This window comes from Euprymna scolopes, chromosome 2 (assembly GCF_053919585.1).
Source record: "Euprymna scolopes isolate OS-2025 chromosome 2, ASM5391958v1, whole genome shotgun sequence".
NCBI classification, from domain to species: Eukaryota; Metazoa; Mollusca; class Cephalopoda; order Sepiida; family Sepiolidae; genus Euprymna; species Euprymna scolopes.
In genome coordinates this window covers 120702538-120718612 of record NC_136483.1, presented here as the reverse complement: position 1 = coordinate 120718612, position 16075 = coordinate 120702538, and the positions used below count along the sequence as shown (strand labels likewise).

At 34.5% G+C, this 16075-nt stretch overlaps 1 protein-coding gene across 13 annotated transcripts in view; it reads right to left on the bottom strand.

Annotated features, from left to right (window-relative positions):
• Window positions 1–426: 426 nt before the first annotated feature.
• Window positions 427–16075, bottom strand: part of LOC145295484 (serine/threonine-protein kinase B-raf-like) — a 235035-nt gene continuing 219386 nt past the window's right edge. For all 13 annotated transcript variants that reach the window (XM_080141478.1, XM_080141476.1, XM_080141469.1 and 10 more), the window contains 3 exons: window positions 4984–5115; window positions 3559–3693; window positions 427–1335 (listed from right to left, as the gene is read on the bottom strand). In XM_080141478.1, the coding sequence (XP_079997604.1) occupies window positions 1156–1335; window positions 3559–3693; window positions 4984–5115 (447 nt within the window). In that variant the 3' untranslated portion in view covers window positions 427–1155. The remainder of the gene's footprint in view (window positions 1336–3558; window positions 3694–4983; window positions 5116–16075) is intronic.

Here is a 16075-nt window from a genome sequence, read left to right as displayed (position 1 = left end):
GAATGACGACTGCCTGTCCTCTTTTTTGTAAAGGAGAACGATCAGCTTTTCTTTTTTTGAACACAAACTGCCTTGTGAATCTGAACTGCCTAACCATTATGTTCAGTTTGTGAACAGTAAGTGTTCTTATGTATGAAAACAGAAATATTTTCAAAGTAAACAAAAATTGCCTAACTTTGTTCTGAATGTGAACTGCCTAATTTTACTGGCAAGTAAGCAGGAAAATTTGTCTGTTTTTTTTTTTTTATTTTTTTTTTTTAAAGAATCAAAAACCAAAATAGCCCCCTGTTATTGCCTCTTTTGACCTCTTTGACCAGCCAAGAATATATACATAAGAAAAACAGCCAGAAATTGGGGTCCCCCTTTTTTTCTTGAAATCCAACCTTTTTTAAATGTTTTTTTTTTTTTTTTTTAAAGTAAAATGTGTTTTGTTAATTTTTCTTTTTTTTTTTTAGTTTTGTTTTAAACTTTTTGGAAATCCATGCATTTTTTAAAGTTTTTTTTTATATATATTTTTTTACATTTGTCATTTTCTTTGGATGTCCAGAGTTCCTAATGAAAGAAAGACATGGTACTACCCACAGAAATATTACATATATGTTTACACCCACCCCAAAACCCCTGTTAAAAAAAAAAGAAGCTTCCTGTTTTTTTTTATTTTTTTATTTTCATTAAAATCTTGTTGGTGTTTCAGTATCATTCAAAAGTAGAGTTGAGATACTTGCTCAACAACAGAATTTTAAGAGACCAGTAGATGAAAATGGCTACTTGGAGAGGAGGGAAGGAGAAAAAGGAGATACCGAGTGAATAAAGGGGAGAATGGGAGAGGATTGAGAGATATGGAGTACCTGCATTTAGGGTAGAAGATGGAAAGAAGAAATTTAAAAAAGAAAAAAAAAACAATATAGGATATAAGTGGAGGAGTTGCTCAATTGTCTTCATCCTCCTACTCTCTCAATAACATTCATACCTTCCTTCTCTTCCTACTCCTCACTATTTGTGCTACTCTTTCCTTCTTCTTTCCCTCCCCTTCATTTGCCCCCACCCCACAGCACAGAGCCATTCTTTTTTATTTTCCCCACCCAAACTACTGCTGCCGCCACTGCTGCTGCTTTTACAGCTGCCGTTTCGTGTTGCTGATCTTAGGAGGGTCACTCAGGTATCCAGGCCGTAGAACTGGAATTGCGTATACTGACAGTTGATAGGTGTTTTGGGAGATGCACACATATTAAACAGGTCAAAGTCATCAGACGACTGCGGTCGCAAAGTTGGCTCGGAGTGGCTTTTCTGCAATTTCTGAAGTGATCGCTTCAGTGACTCAAGTGAGGCAAGGATCTGAAATGTAAAATAAATTAAATTTAAAAACCAAAAAGAAAAGAAACATTAAAAGATAGTCTTTTTAAAGAAGTAAAAAAAAGGGGGTTCAAAACAAAGGGTGCAAAAAAAGTGTAAAATTTAAAAGAGCAAAAAAATAATGAACAAAAATAATTTGTGCATCCGTACATGATGTTCAAGTTAGATTTGTTAATCGCTTTTATATTCTTTCATTGGCACTTCTATATAATACAAATGAAAAAAAAAATTGAATTTCAAGTGAAACAAATAGTACTATATCCAAAAATTACAAAAAAACGATAAAGGTAGAAAAATAATTATTAATGAAAAAAGAAATTTGTAAAAGGAAGTAAAATCACTATATTATGTGTACTAAAAAAGAGAAGTTGACAGGGGAGATAATTAAGTTCTGTTGCTTCTATCACGTGACAAATACAATTAAAAATATCAAACAAAATTTATTCCTCATAAATTTATTGAAAACAGTTTTTCATTATTAATTATTTTTCAACTTTATCGTTTTCCGTAATGTTTGGATATGTTACCATTTACGACATGACAGTCATGTAGATACCATTTATTTTACTTGAAATTCAATACTTTTTTTGTTTGTATAATATAGAAGCACCCTTTCATCTCAGAAGTGTTTGAAATATTTAATAGTAGTAAATTGCAATGGATAACTGTTTTATTTGGAAGATGGAGAGCATGAGAAGCAAGTTGGACGATTGCAATTGTGGAATGTGAGAGCAGTGATCAGCATTCTATGTTTGCAGAGTGAAATTCATGGAGAAGCTGTAAAAACAAGGTATCGATAGATAATACAGATGTTGGTGAGAGAGGCAGGTGTTAGAATTATGACTACGAAGAAAGCACAAAACAAAGATCTGACATTATTAGTGAATGGAGATAGCGTAATATGATAAAATGCTTGGCTCAATAGCAACTCAGTGTAAGTGGATATTGCTAAACATTAAATTGGACAATAACATTTTCTTTTTAATGAAAACAAACTTTCTCCCTCCGACAAATTAGAAGTAGCAAATTTTGGCAAAGGGGGGTCCCCTTCTTGATAAAAAAACTCCCAGAAATGAAGCATTGGGGAGAGATAGATGTGATATTTGATTGAGTTGATCAATTCTTCACTAGTGTAGAGAGCAATTGCTGGTATGAGTTAGGGATAAATGCAATTTGACTTACGTGCACTTATGCTGATAATAGTAGCAGCAGCAGTTCTTTTTGTTGATGGACTTTAACTCCACAAGCTACGCAAGACTTTTTATGCTTTTCCGTGTTGCAACCTGGTTGGTCTACAACCAAGGTTTCAAGGTTTTTTGTCAAAAAAGAATTGCACAAAATGCTAACATGTATTATACATTTTTTTGTACTAATGAATCACTGTTTAGCAAGGCCTAAAGGTCACTTAAGAGGTTAAGGGTTAAAGAGTTTGTGAGGTAGATGGTAAGACAAACATTTTGAGGATTGCAGATAATGGTTGAAAGTGGCCAGAATTTGATTATTTAAAATGACAACGCAATAATATTACATTTGAAAATAACCATGTTGTAGTCAGCTAGGAAGCAGCATTGTGGTATCTTGTTCCAGACTGGTAGTGCTCAATAAGAAATTCTTCTCATGGAAGTTCTGTTTAGCTCAATGTACCAAAGAAAAAGGGAAAATTATTTAAAGTGTTTCTAGCTAGACGAGTTTTTGCCATGAATGTTTTATACAGTGGAACCAGAGATTGAAGCTCAGTCGAGCAGCTACCCTCAAAATTAACCCTAGATTAGAGAAAAACTAGCAATGTTTCTTCTGTGATAAAAGGCTGAATGGGAAGAGAATATGCCCCACTAGATTTCAAAGTTGATTTTGTATTTTATCAAGGTAGGAGAGAGAGCAGCCCTCTTTAGATGTAGTAACAGTACTTTCCTTGTGGGCATATCTGTGAGGCTGACATTATTATTATGGAGATACCAGTTAGTGTGACCATCTTAGACAATCGTCCAATCTAATCTACTCCTATCCATGCCATAAAGTCTGAAATAAAGGCATAACACTTATGCCTGTTTATTCATAGGTTTTGCAAAATACTTTCGTGTTAAGATCCAAATATAACCTTGATGAAAATCACATTTAACGTTATGTCAATGAAAGTTGATGCAACTGCTATAGGAGAAGAGCACAGAGTCGAATATGGGAAGTAAAAGAAATGAAACTGTGTACCTGTGGGAATAAAGGTCTTTCGTTTCGATCATATTTACAGCACTCCATCATCAGTCGTTTGAAAGCTTTCGGTGTGTCTGATCTGGATTTAGTAGGGTCAGGGCGTACACGACCTTTACCAACCATGAAGAGGATCTGATAGAGAAAAGAAAAGTTTTAAAACAGAAAACTAAGCATTGAAATATTCATTGATGAGCTATCAATGTTTATTTTAGAAAAAGATTAGAAAAATAATTTCAAATGCATGTAAGGAGGTGTCATAGAATGATATATTTTCCTCTTATGATATGAGGAAATTATGATTTATTACACAAAAGATAATATTAACTATCCAAATAATATATAATAAAAAAATATAATAAAAATAATTATTAATATAATTAATAATTATAATATTAATTATCCAAATAATAATATAATAAAAATAAAATATAATTAATAGATATTAATTATAACAAAATAAAAATACTTAACATATTATATAATAATAATAAAAATAATAAATTAATTAAAAGGAAATAACAAAAGATTATATAAAATAATATAAAAAGCATTACTTAAGAATTTGAATGTAAAACGTTTTTTTTAGCATCTCTGGAGATTTTCAAAACATGGAACAAAAAACATTCTAAACCGTTTGTTCCAGAACCTTCTCTAGCAATAGCTATGAATAGTGAAAGATCGATATTTTTAACTCAGTTATGACACGACGTTGGGACGCAATGAGAGGCAACCACCTATTATAACTCCGACCGAAGGAAAACAAGAAAACTCGGGTCGTTAAAATAACAGATGAACCAAACATGATACAGAGAAAAATCTCTTTCATCAAAAACTGGTAAATATAGATTTTTCTGAATTATATTTGACCAAAAAGCATTTATGTCTAAAAATAAAAACAAACATTACTATAAAAACATTTACTTCTATCTAAAGGGAAATAACTAGAAAACAGAGTTATTTCCCTTACACTATAGATTATAATCAGCTTATTAGACATTCGTTTTCTTTACTATTTTTGAGTTTGTTTTCTCTTTTCTTTGTTAATAAAAATTTATTTTTCTTTTCAAATTATTTTTATTTTTTTACTCTTTTATTTTTCATTGATATGTTTGCGGTGTTCCAATACCCCAAGACTAGGAACAAATCCGTAACAGGAGGTGCAAAAAATGAAATTTGTTTAAAGTTATAAAAGACAACTGACAATGTGCAAAGATAAAAAGAAAGATAGGGAAGAGAAAAGGAGTATAAGAGGGAGAGAAGGAGAGAGAGAGAGGAGAAAAAGAGAGGAGATAAAATGGAGAGGGGAAGAGAAAAGAAACAAGGAAAAACAGAAAGAGAAGGAGGGAGAAAAACATTATGAGGCAAAAAAAAATAAAATAAAATAAAAACAATAAAAAGAAAGATATAAGAAACTTATCATACCTGGTCCTTGTTATTGATGTGTGTATATGGTAGAGAACTCGTCATAAGTTCAAAGCAGACCACACCATATGCATACACATCAGACTGGAATGTGTAAGGATTTTCATCTTTCATTCTTATCACTTCAGGAGCCTGAAGTAAAACAAAACAAACTTTAAGTGAATCACAAACTAATTTATTTCCTGAAATTGGTGTACGTCACTTTGTAATTTTCTTGTAGCTGTATTCACTCCAGAATTAAATGTTTGATTTTTGCAGAAAAGCTCTGTTATGCTGTATGGGACAACATATCCAAGTAATCAAGTTTTTACCTTCTGCTTTTCCAAATATGGCATCCAAGATGGTAGTCAAAGCTATTAACATGACAATTACAATTAAACTAATTATTCTAAATAGGATATATATATATATATATATATATATATATATATATATATATATAAAACCTATTGTCTGGTTGTAAAATATGCTTAAATATGATATTTTAATGTATGCATATTTTGTATTTATGTTGGATTATCGCTGGATAGTGCCAGATTTTGAATCGGATGATCCTGGAAAACACCAGATTTCCAAAAATAGCGAACAGAGTAAAGATATAAATATGTCTCAAAACTTGACCATAATTTGACATCACTCCTAGACAAAGGAATTCGACTAATATAAATAAATGCGGGACACAAGTGGGAAAGAAACAATAAAATGCAACCAGACACATTTGATTGCATTCCTTTCTTCAATCGGTTGCCAACAAAAACCTCTCCATGTCTCTCACGAAAAACACACTAAGTAGAATTTATACATACATTCTCTACACTCACTGGTAATATAACACTTGTCAATTTTGTGCCTTTTTGACCAATTATTCTAACAAAGAATGAAGGACTGAGCCACTACAGACAACAAAAACACACAGAAAAAGCAAGAGTAATTGGTTTTATTTACCCTGTGTGTTTCTGTTTAAAGAAAAAAGATAATCAAAAAAATATACATTCATATTTGTGTATACATGTAAATGTTGTTGGGTACAAATCACCCCTATTTCAGAACTAAGTGGAATCAACCAGTAATATGAATACCTCAGGTTTCAGAGACTAAATGGAGACATTCATACCATGTTTAACCGCATGCTATGAACACGTTCCTCTCATACAACTTTAGTGGCTCCTGTATTCTTTATGATAAATACATTTTATATTTTATACACTTTACACTATTTGTGGTTTATTTCATTTGTAATCCCTAGCACAGGTCTAAAACAACTGGCGACGAGGACGATTCAAGAACTTCCTAGATCAATCTACAATAATTGCTGACAAGAACTGAATGACGAAAATTCGGGCAAGAATTCACTCTAAAAAACAAAAAACAAAAACAAAACAGCCATTTGAAAACATTTGACGACCAAAAGGATTAAAAAAAAAAAAGAACACACGCGGATATTCGAAATAATTTTTTCCTACACTTGGGGGAAATTCGAAGATTCAAAAGTATTTATTTTTCAAAGGTTTGGTGAAGAATGAGAAAAGCTATTTGTCAACGTTGGGACAAAAACCAACATTTGAGCATAAAAATCCTCAAACACGGGATAAAAGATTTCGAAAAAGGACAATAATTCTTGCCGAAAAAAAGATTTAACAAAGACGTTGTCAAAAAGCCTTATCTTGCTGTTAAAAAAGCTACTAAAATGTAAACTACAAGCTGAAACAGAACTCATAAGACAAATTTTTTTTTTTTTTACACAGTGATCACCACTTATCAAGGCCTGGAAGCCACTCAGGGATGAGGGTTATTGCAAGTACATTACGTTAGTGTGGAGATTTGATGAACTTATCACCTGAATTCTTAAATACAGGGCAAACTGATGAGGTCTTCCAGGGAGTCGGAAAGCACTTCTCCTTTAGGCAGTGCTTAAATAGTTTTGTAAGTATGGGAGCAAGTTCTGGTTGAAGCTTTTTTAACCCTATAATTGGGATGCCATCAGGGCCAGTTGCTTTACTGGAATCTAGGTTCTTGATTAGCTTGGCGACCTCATGCACGGATATTTGTATGTTACCTAGCTTATTCTGTGTTATTGGAGGAAATATGGGGAGTTGATAGCCTTCGTCGCATAGGGTAGAATTAGCTGCAAAGTTCTTTGCAAATAGTTTGGCCTTGTCTGACGCTGACGAGATGACCTCTGGTCCAGTGATAATGGTTGGGATAGAACGCACACTTCTGTTCAGGATCCTATTTGTTATTTGCCAAAACCAAGCCGCTGATCAGCTACCTTGGATTTAACAGACTGGGCACATAGCTCTCTTGCATTTTTTATTACTCTTTTAGAGTGGTTGCTGGCAGTCCTGAAAGCAGCTTTAGTCTCAGTGCATCTATTACGTATGTAGCTATGGAAAAAGTGATTTCTGTGCGCGATACCAGCAGCACATTCTGGGGAGAACCATGGCTGGCTGTTAGGTTTTTGTTGGAATTTTTTAGATGGTATGAATTGGTCTATGCCTACAATTAACCATTCGGTCAGATCTGATACTATAGAGGACACTTCCTTTTTAAACATGGAGTGCAGAGGTAAATCAGATATGAATGTACGGAAGCTATCCCAGTCAGCCATAGAGTATCGGTATACAGTACGGTGGAGGGGTACGTCTGAGGACTTCTTACATTTCGTTTTTATCTTAACTGATACGACGGAGTGGTTGGAGGATCCTAAAGGAGAATTAACGGAACATGAACATAGCTCAGGGGAAGTTGAGAGAAAAAGGTCTAGGAGGCTTGCATATTGACCGGGTGTGTTGGGCACACGGGTGGGTTCGCGAACAATCTGAGTGAGGTCATAAGCAATGGCAAAATCATGACAAAACCTCCCCTCATCGTCTGTCTTATTTGAATGGGTCAGCCATTCCACATTATGGATGTTGAAGTCACCACAGATGTCGATGTGTAGACAGTATGTGGTCTATTTTCTCAGATATGCTCTTAAAGATAGTAACTCCGCTGTTGTGGGGCCTATAGAGGGCAAATATAAATGCAGTGGTGTTAGCAAGTGCAACCCTGAAGCACATATAGGGTAAATTAGGATCTTCTCTAGAGATATCCCTGCCACACTGGAAGCCATCCTTAATGTAGGCACATATTCCATGCACATGGCGATCTTGCGTGGAAAATTATTACTACTGAATTAACGAGACAAAGTTTTCAGTAAGTACAAAAATTTTTTTAAATTTGTCATTCTAAAAAGCATGTCTTGCTAATACGTCTTATTAACATTGGAAAAAAAGAAAAAAAAACTCCTGGAAAGGTAAATGATATATTTTATTTCATTGGCTAAAGCGAGTATTCGCACAAATTAAAAAAAAAATGTCGGATTTTAATCCGATTAAAATAAACTTTTCATTGGTCGACGGGACTGCACGTTGAAGAAAAAAAAAACTTTCGCTAAGCATGACAAATAAAATAAAGTTTAACGAAAAAAGGACATTCTTTTTCGCACAGAGATCAAAAAGAATAGCCAATATTATTAAATGCTATAAACTCTCTTTCACAAATAAGTAACTTTTTCTTTTTAAGGAAAAAAAGAGGAAAAAAAAATGTAGGATCAACAGGGAATTGAACCCAGCACCTACACGTTGCGAAAATTGAAAAATGATAAACAAAATCTACTGCTTTCTGTATAAATGCAAACGCCGAATTATTTTCTCCGACAAATTGCCACATGAGGAAATAAATATATGAAAGAAATATTCGTTAAATAACCAGGTACGAATTTTGTAAAGGTTTTTTTTCTATAGAGTTGGTACTATAGGAAAAGTAAATCTGCGAATTGTGTTGTTTCTGAAAAAACTCATTTTGTCATTAATTCCACACTGTCCAAAACAAAAAAACAAAATGGACGATTTTGCAAAACAAATTTTGGAAATGGTGAAATTCCAACAAAGTCAAAAATTAGAACTTGAAAAAAAAAGGTTCTGAGAAGATCATTTGGCAATACAGAAACCAAATGAAGAGAAACAGTTAAATTGAATAAAATATTTCGAAGAAAAACAAAGAAGAGAAAAGAAAAAAATGAACGAACAAATATTGGAAAAGCAGTTAAATTTAATGTAATTCTTCAAGGAAAAACAAGAAAGTGAATGGAAAGTAATGAATGAACAAATATTGGAATTGAAAAAATTACATTTAGAGCAACAAAACCAGTCAGATAAAAAAATGGATTTGATAACGTAAGCTTTAGTGAATAAGGACAGCGGAGAAGAAACCAGCACAGCTTTTTCCCAAAATGCGATCTGGTCAGCTATTGATACATTTCACTATGCTCCTTAAGAAGACCTAAAGTTTGAGGCATATTTCAGAAGATTTAAAGACCTCTTTAAGATTGATTGCAGTGCTGATCAAAAGAAGGTTTGTTTATTGCTACGGAAGTTAGGTACATCCGAACATAACAAATTTGTGAAGTATATTTTACGAAGAAAAACAAACGAATTGTCGTTTGACGAGGCAGTCAAACTGTTAATGGAGTTATACTGTCCAAAAAGAAACCTTTTTCATAAAAGATGGAAATGCATGAATCTTACACGTAAGGAGAGTCAGAACGATACGACTTTTGCATCTATAGATAATAAGCACTGTGATGATTTCAAATTGTCGTTATTGACGGCAGACAATTTCAAATGCTTAATATTCACACAAGGTTTGATAGCCACAAAAGACGCCGATATAAGACGTCGTACTCTAAATAAATTGGAATTAGGACCTGATTTGACGCTTCAGAAACTGGCTGAAGATTGTCAACGGTTTGTAGCAATGAAGTAAGATTCCCGAAACATAGATAAAGCAGGTATTGCGCACATTAAAAATACGCTTCAAAAATAAAGGACACCCGCCCACCAGCAATTACTAACAAAGAGGCAAAAAGAACCCTTCACAAAATTATCAGGATGGACAAAATCCTAGGACGTCTTGTAGCAAATGTGGAGGACCTCATGGATACAATGCATGTCAGTCCCAAGGGAAAATAACATGTGACCTATGCAAGCGAGCAGGGCACAAGGCCTCATATTGCAGAGCAAAAGTAACAAAAAAGAGCTACGTAAAAACTGCAAAAATTGACCATTCACCAACAGAGAACATAAGGAAATATGTTACGGTGAGAATCAGAAATAAAGAAGTAAAACTGCTGCTCGATTAAGGGTCGGATTTATCAATTATAAATTTTCACACGGGAAGCGCATAGGAAATCCCACGATGACAAAGACGAATAAAGTCACAAGATTGGTAACTGGTGAAAAATAAATTATGAGGGTGAGATAGTTATTAATGTGTTGCTACAAAGAACAACAAAAAAGCTAAAAGTTTTCGTTCTAAGAAACGCAACAAACTTATTCGGGGCTGATCGGATTCAAGAATTTGAATTACGAGACTCGCCAATGAGTGATTTTTGTCACAAAGTCAAAAACCTAACGGCCGAAGCCAACAAACTCAAAAAAGATCTCAAAAAATCTTTCCCAAGTGTTTCCTCCGAAAAGATTGGATGCTGCACAAAAATAAAGGCGAGATTCGAATTGCTGAATGAAGCAAAACCAATATTTAGAAAGCCATGGAGCGTACCATTTCTTCGAGGAAAAAAATTGAAAAGACTACTTAACACTGGGATTTTAACCTCTATTAACTATAGTGAGTGGGCAGCCTCCCCCATATACGTGAAAAAAAAATCTAAAGAGATTAGGGTATGTGCAGACTTCTCGATCGGATTGAATGCGGCGCTCAAGGGCCATCACTACCCGCTACCAAACCCAGACAAAATATTTGCTAAGTTAAATGGCAGAAAATTTTATTCCAAAACAGACTTAAGCGAGGTGTACCTACAAATACCAGTAGAAGAAGATGGCTCAAAACTTTTGTGTATCTCAACGCACAAAGGACTTTATAAATTCAATAGATTAGCATTTGGCATAAAAGTACCACCTACAATTTTCCAACAGGCAATTGATACTTTGCTAAGCGGTTTGGATTTCGCAATAGGCTTTCTGGGCGATATTCTTATGCATAGTCAAAATATTGAACAACATAGAGATCATGTATTTCAAGTGTTTGACAGAATAAAAGAATACGGCTTCACATTGAAGGAAGCAAAATGCGAATTTTTTTAGAACGAATTAAATACCTGGGTCATATCATAGATAAGGACGGGAGGAAACCCGATTCAGACACGTCCACAACTATAAAAGACATGCCAGAACCGCATAATGTAATTACATTGCAGAGTTTTTTAGGGCTTGTGAACTACTATCAGACGTTCATTAAGAACATGCATGAATTGTGTGCCATTGAATGTACTCTTAAAAAAGGACAAAAAATGGGACTGGACACCTGAGTGCCAGGTAGCATTTAAGAAATTAAAAGATGTATTAACGTCAAATTCATCCCTGACTCATTTCAATCCGAAACAAGAGATTATTGTCGCAACTGACGCAAGTTCTTATGGGATTGGGGCGTGCATTCTACATAAGATGCCTGATGGGTCCACTAAGCCGATCGCCCATGTGTCAAGAAGTTTACTGCCTGCCGAGAAGAATTATCCCAAATCGAAAAGGAATCACTGGGAATCATATTCGGTGTTACAAAATTCCACTGATTTTTACACAGTCGTAAATTTAAATTACAAACTGACCATAAGCTGCTTATAACCATCTTTGGCTCTAAAAAGGTCTGCCAACTTACACAGCCAACAGACTACATTCTACTGAATTACGATTTTAGTATGGAATTTCTTACATCTGCGAAGTTACGCAGACAGATTGTCACGATTGATCCCGAAATCAAGGGAACCGCTGGAAGATATAGTAATAGCGTCATTACAAAATGAAAAGGACTACACACAAATACTATGTAATATGATCAAGGAACTACCAGTGACTTTGGAAGATATAAAAGGGAGGCCGAAGAAAATAGCTTCATCAAAGAAATGAAACAAAAGATTAAATCGGATGAATTGGCGGCTGAAGCGTATTCTATGTGCGATGAGGTACTGTTGTACCAAGAAAGAGTAGTAATCCCAGCTACACTAAAAAAGAAAATTCTAAAGGATTTCCATACGGGGCAGTCTGGGGTTACGCGAATGAAGAGCCTCATGAGGTCCTACGTTTACTGGAAGAGTATGGACACTGATATAGAAGGCACAGTAAAGTCATGTAAGGATGCACATTGGCTGCAAAAGCGCCCCCAACACAATTTAACCCATGGCCTAAAACGGATCACCCATGGCAAAGAATACACATAAACTATGCAGGCTCACTGGATGGAAACTATTATTTAATAGTGGTAGACAGTTTTTAAAAATGGCCTGAGGTATTTCGATGTAAAAGTCCAACAACGGATTTTACAATCAGTGCTCTTCACGAATTGTTCGCTAGATTTGGTGTGGTTGATTGTCTAGTGTCAGACAATGGCACACAATTCACTTCAGCAGATTTTAAAAGTTTCTGCAAGGATTTCCAGGTTAACCACATAATGATACCAACCTATCATCCTCGATTGAACGGTCAGGCAGAGAGGTTTTTAGACATGGTAAAAAGAGCCCTGAAGAAGGCTAAAGGAATGCCCTCAGAAAAAGTGCTACAACAGTTTTTACAAGTTTACCGAATTACGCCAAATAAAAGCACTCCATCAAAGAGGTCGCCGGCAGAGTTAATGTTTGTGAGGAAAATTAGGCCAGTCTTCGAGAAACTTTTGTCAAAACAGGTGAGACCACCAAATACTATAGTTCCTAAAAAGAGGTATTTACCTGGTGAAAAGGTATTTTTCCAGGTACACAAAAATAATAGTACGATGTGGGAACTAGGAAAGGTCCAGAAAAGGATCGGGCGGATGGTCTTCATTATCGAAAATCCAAGATTTACGCACATGAAGCATTTAAACCAAATTCGGAAATGTATAATAGATGACGAAAGACAACCTCCTGCTGAGCAAGAAGAGGTAATGAACTAGATATATGACACATTCGACTTGGTAACACCACTAGCAACTGGACAACGCCGGTCCTCCAGAAAAAGGAAAATGACCGACCCGATTAGAGATAAAGCCCAGGAAAAAGAACTATACGATCATCCCAGGGGAATGAAAAACTCAGGAGGCGGGTGTTGTGCGGTACAAATCAGCCCTATTTCAGAACTAAGTGGAATCAACCAGTCTTATGAATACCACTGGTTTCAGACTACCACTTTAGTGGCTCCTGTATTCTTTATATTATATTTTATACACTTTACACTACTTGTGGTTTTTTTCATTTGTGACCCCTAGCACGGGTCTACAATAGTAATTTAAAAAAAAACAAAAACACTCAAAATTTTGTTAAAATTAACTATTTCTTGTTTCAGTTCTAATTTGATTTTGAGGTTTTTGTTTTACTTCTTTCAACTGTTGCAAACTTATTTATATATATGGTAATATAAAACTATAATGGAGCACATTTTTACTGAATTCATTCCAGGTCTTACCTCGGAATTAAAGAATGCAATAAAGTTAGTGTCAAACACACTTAGAGGCGAATCTCTTTAAGAATATTAGACCACTGGAACCCCTTTATGATGGGGGAATATAAGGTGTAGCGAGCGGGATGACATTTTAATGTAGTAGGACTGCAGATAAAGAAAAATGTCAGGCAGCCCTTTTGCTTATCAAAGGGGCCTCATCAGCCAATTCGTTAACGGGTTAATGTTAAACAATGTACATTTAACATCGGAAGAGTTGAAGGGATCAGTAGAAGAGTATTATGGGATCGTCGCAAATTCTAATGCTTGTAGAGTCGAATAAGCCAATGGAAGGCAGCCTAGAACAGAGAGAATTCAGGACTATGTGCAGCAGATAATACTATGACTGGCAGAGGGTGTATATAGTGGAATAGATGTAGGGAATAACCGCAGATGTAGGGACTAACCGCAGGATCTTCAGGCAGCTTATCAGAAAGCCCTCTTGAAGGTAAAAATGGAAGATCCAGCTTGATGAAAGCCACATGAATGCTTGTCACACTAGATGGCGGATTTAAGTTGAAGCCTTGGGATCAAGTAGATCTCCAAAAATATGAAAATAGATTAAATTATTAGAAAAGAAAGTAAGGGGTCGGTATATAAAACTCTGGAGAGGGAAAGAAGTTATTGTTACTATTGTGGCGCGAAGAAGGCCACATACAGATATACTGTAAATGACATATACAGAGAAGTAGAAACGCCCCGTTCATATGATGGCCAACAAATGGAATGAGAGGGTACTGACGCATCTAATTGGTAATTTGCGTGCACCAAATTCCATTTCTATTAGGATTAAGGGTAAAACTTATCGAGCTCTGGTAGATATGGTTGGTTGTTTTATGGCATATCAACCCTTTTCGTGTCAAATCTAGTCATTTCAGAAAAAGTTTTTATGCTTCAAGTCCTTTATATATTATAATATTTATTTGTAAAGTTCGGTTTAGTTGTTTTGTTTTATGGCATATCAACCCTTTTCATGTTATTCATGTTGTATTTAGTTATTTTGTAGAAGGTTTTTTTTTTATTCTTCAAGCTCTTTGTATTTTTAATCACTTTTTTGTTTTGTTTTTTTATCCTTAAAAGTTTTATAAATATTTAATATTAAAAAACATGTTTTGTAAATATATATTTTTCTTTTAAAACGTTTTGTAAATATATTTGAAAAAAATCTTGCTCGTGAACATTCAACTATGTCTGCTATTTGACGTGTTTACAAACAACCAACAGCAATGTCAAGGTCGAACAACTAGTGTCACTTGAAATGTGCGCAAGTTTTCGTCTTCTGCTACATAAGGGTATCTATTCTTTACTTGGTCCAACACAAGTTTGGATATTTACATATATAGCAACAAATGAAAAACAAAGCTTTAGAATAAATCTGATTTATTTAAATAACATGAAAAATATGAAAAGAAATAGGGTTTTGTGGAAAGCACAGGGGGACATGCGTTTTTTGAAATGATAAAAAACTTGATGTCAACTTAAAAGGAAGGCGGATGTCCGTATTTTTTCTTTCTTTATTCTCTTATCTCTGCCTTCGTTTTTTTTTTTTTTTTTTTTTTGTCCGTTTTTCTTTTATATTATTTTAATCACTCTCTCCCCATTCTTTTTCTGTTGTCACTTCTTTCTTTTTTATAATCCGTTTCACATATAATTTCTTGTTTTCTCGACTCGAATTATTACGTAGTATAAAATTCTTTTCATTTGAAATTGCATTTGTATTTCTCAAAAAATAAATAATTTCTTAGTGCTCCATAAATTTCTTTCTTTTAGCGTTCTGTGAACTTTCTTCCAACGGGGGCATAGATCGAATGGACGCAAAGCAGTCTTTAGTTGACCATCGCAGAATGTTTGCATCATTTTTACTTGCTGTTTTTGGCTTTGTTGACATTCCATCAAGAGTTAAATAACTCTGTATTTATATTTCCTACATTTAGTTTCAGGCTACATTAAATATGCAAAGTTGTATTTTCTAGACTTAAGGTATGTTTACCTAGCAAGATGATTGCCTGGAACTAATGCTGGTTTGATTTTTCTTTGCTCCTAATGTTCACGTAAGATGGTTGGTTATAGCATTCATTATTTAACACAAATCCCACCTCTTCACTATTATGATCCATAGATACTGAAAATAATAATAGTTTCTAATAGTTTCTTCGCTCAGAAGAATTCCTTCCTTGTTTCCTGCTTCCCTGACTGTACAAACCCGCTGAAGTTTAAATGTAATGTGAACAGCTGTTGCTCAGCTCTCCAGTCCCCTATTACCCTAATATTAGCCCCTTATGTTCCAAGTGTTCCAAGTGGCAATATGCTTTGTTTGGGATGTAAACTTTTTTTTTTTTTTAAATTGGACATGTTGGCAGTTTTTTCATTATCATTCAGTATTACTACTTCATTTTTCCTATCATGAATTATTTTCTAACTTAACATTTTCCAAGGTCTCAGTTGGGTGAATTTGATGGACGACATACAGTATCACACCAGTACAGATTTCAGAACCAGCTTTTCTAATCAAAGAAGATCATTCAATAACCCAGATAAGAAAAAAGATATGTTGCTATCTCAATACATAT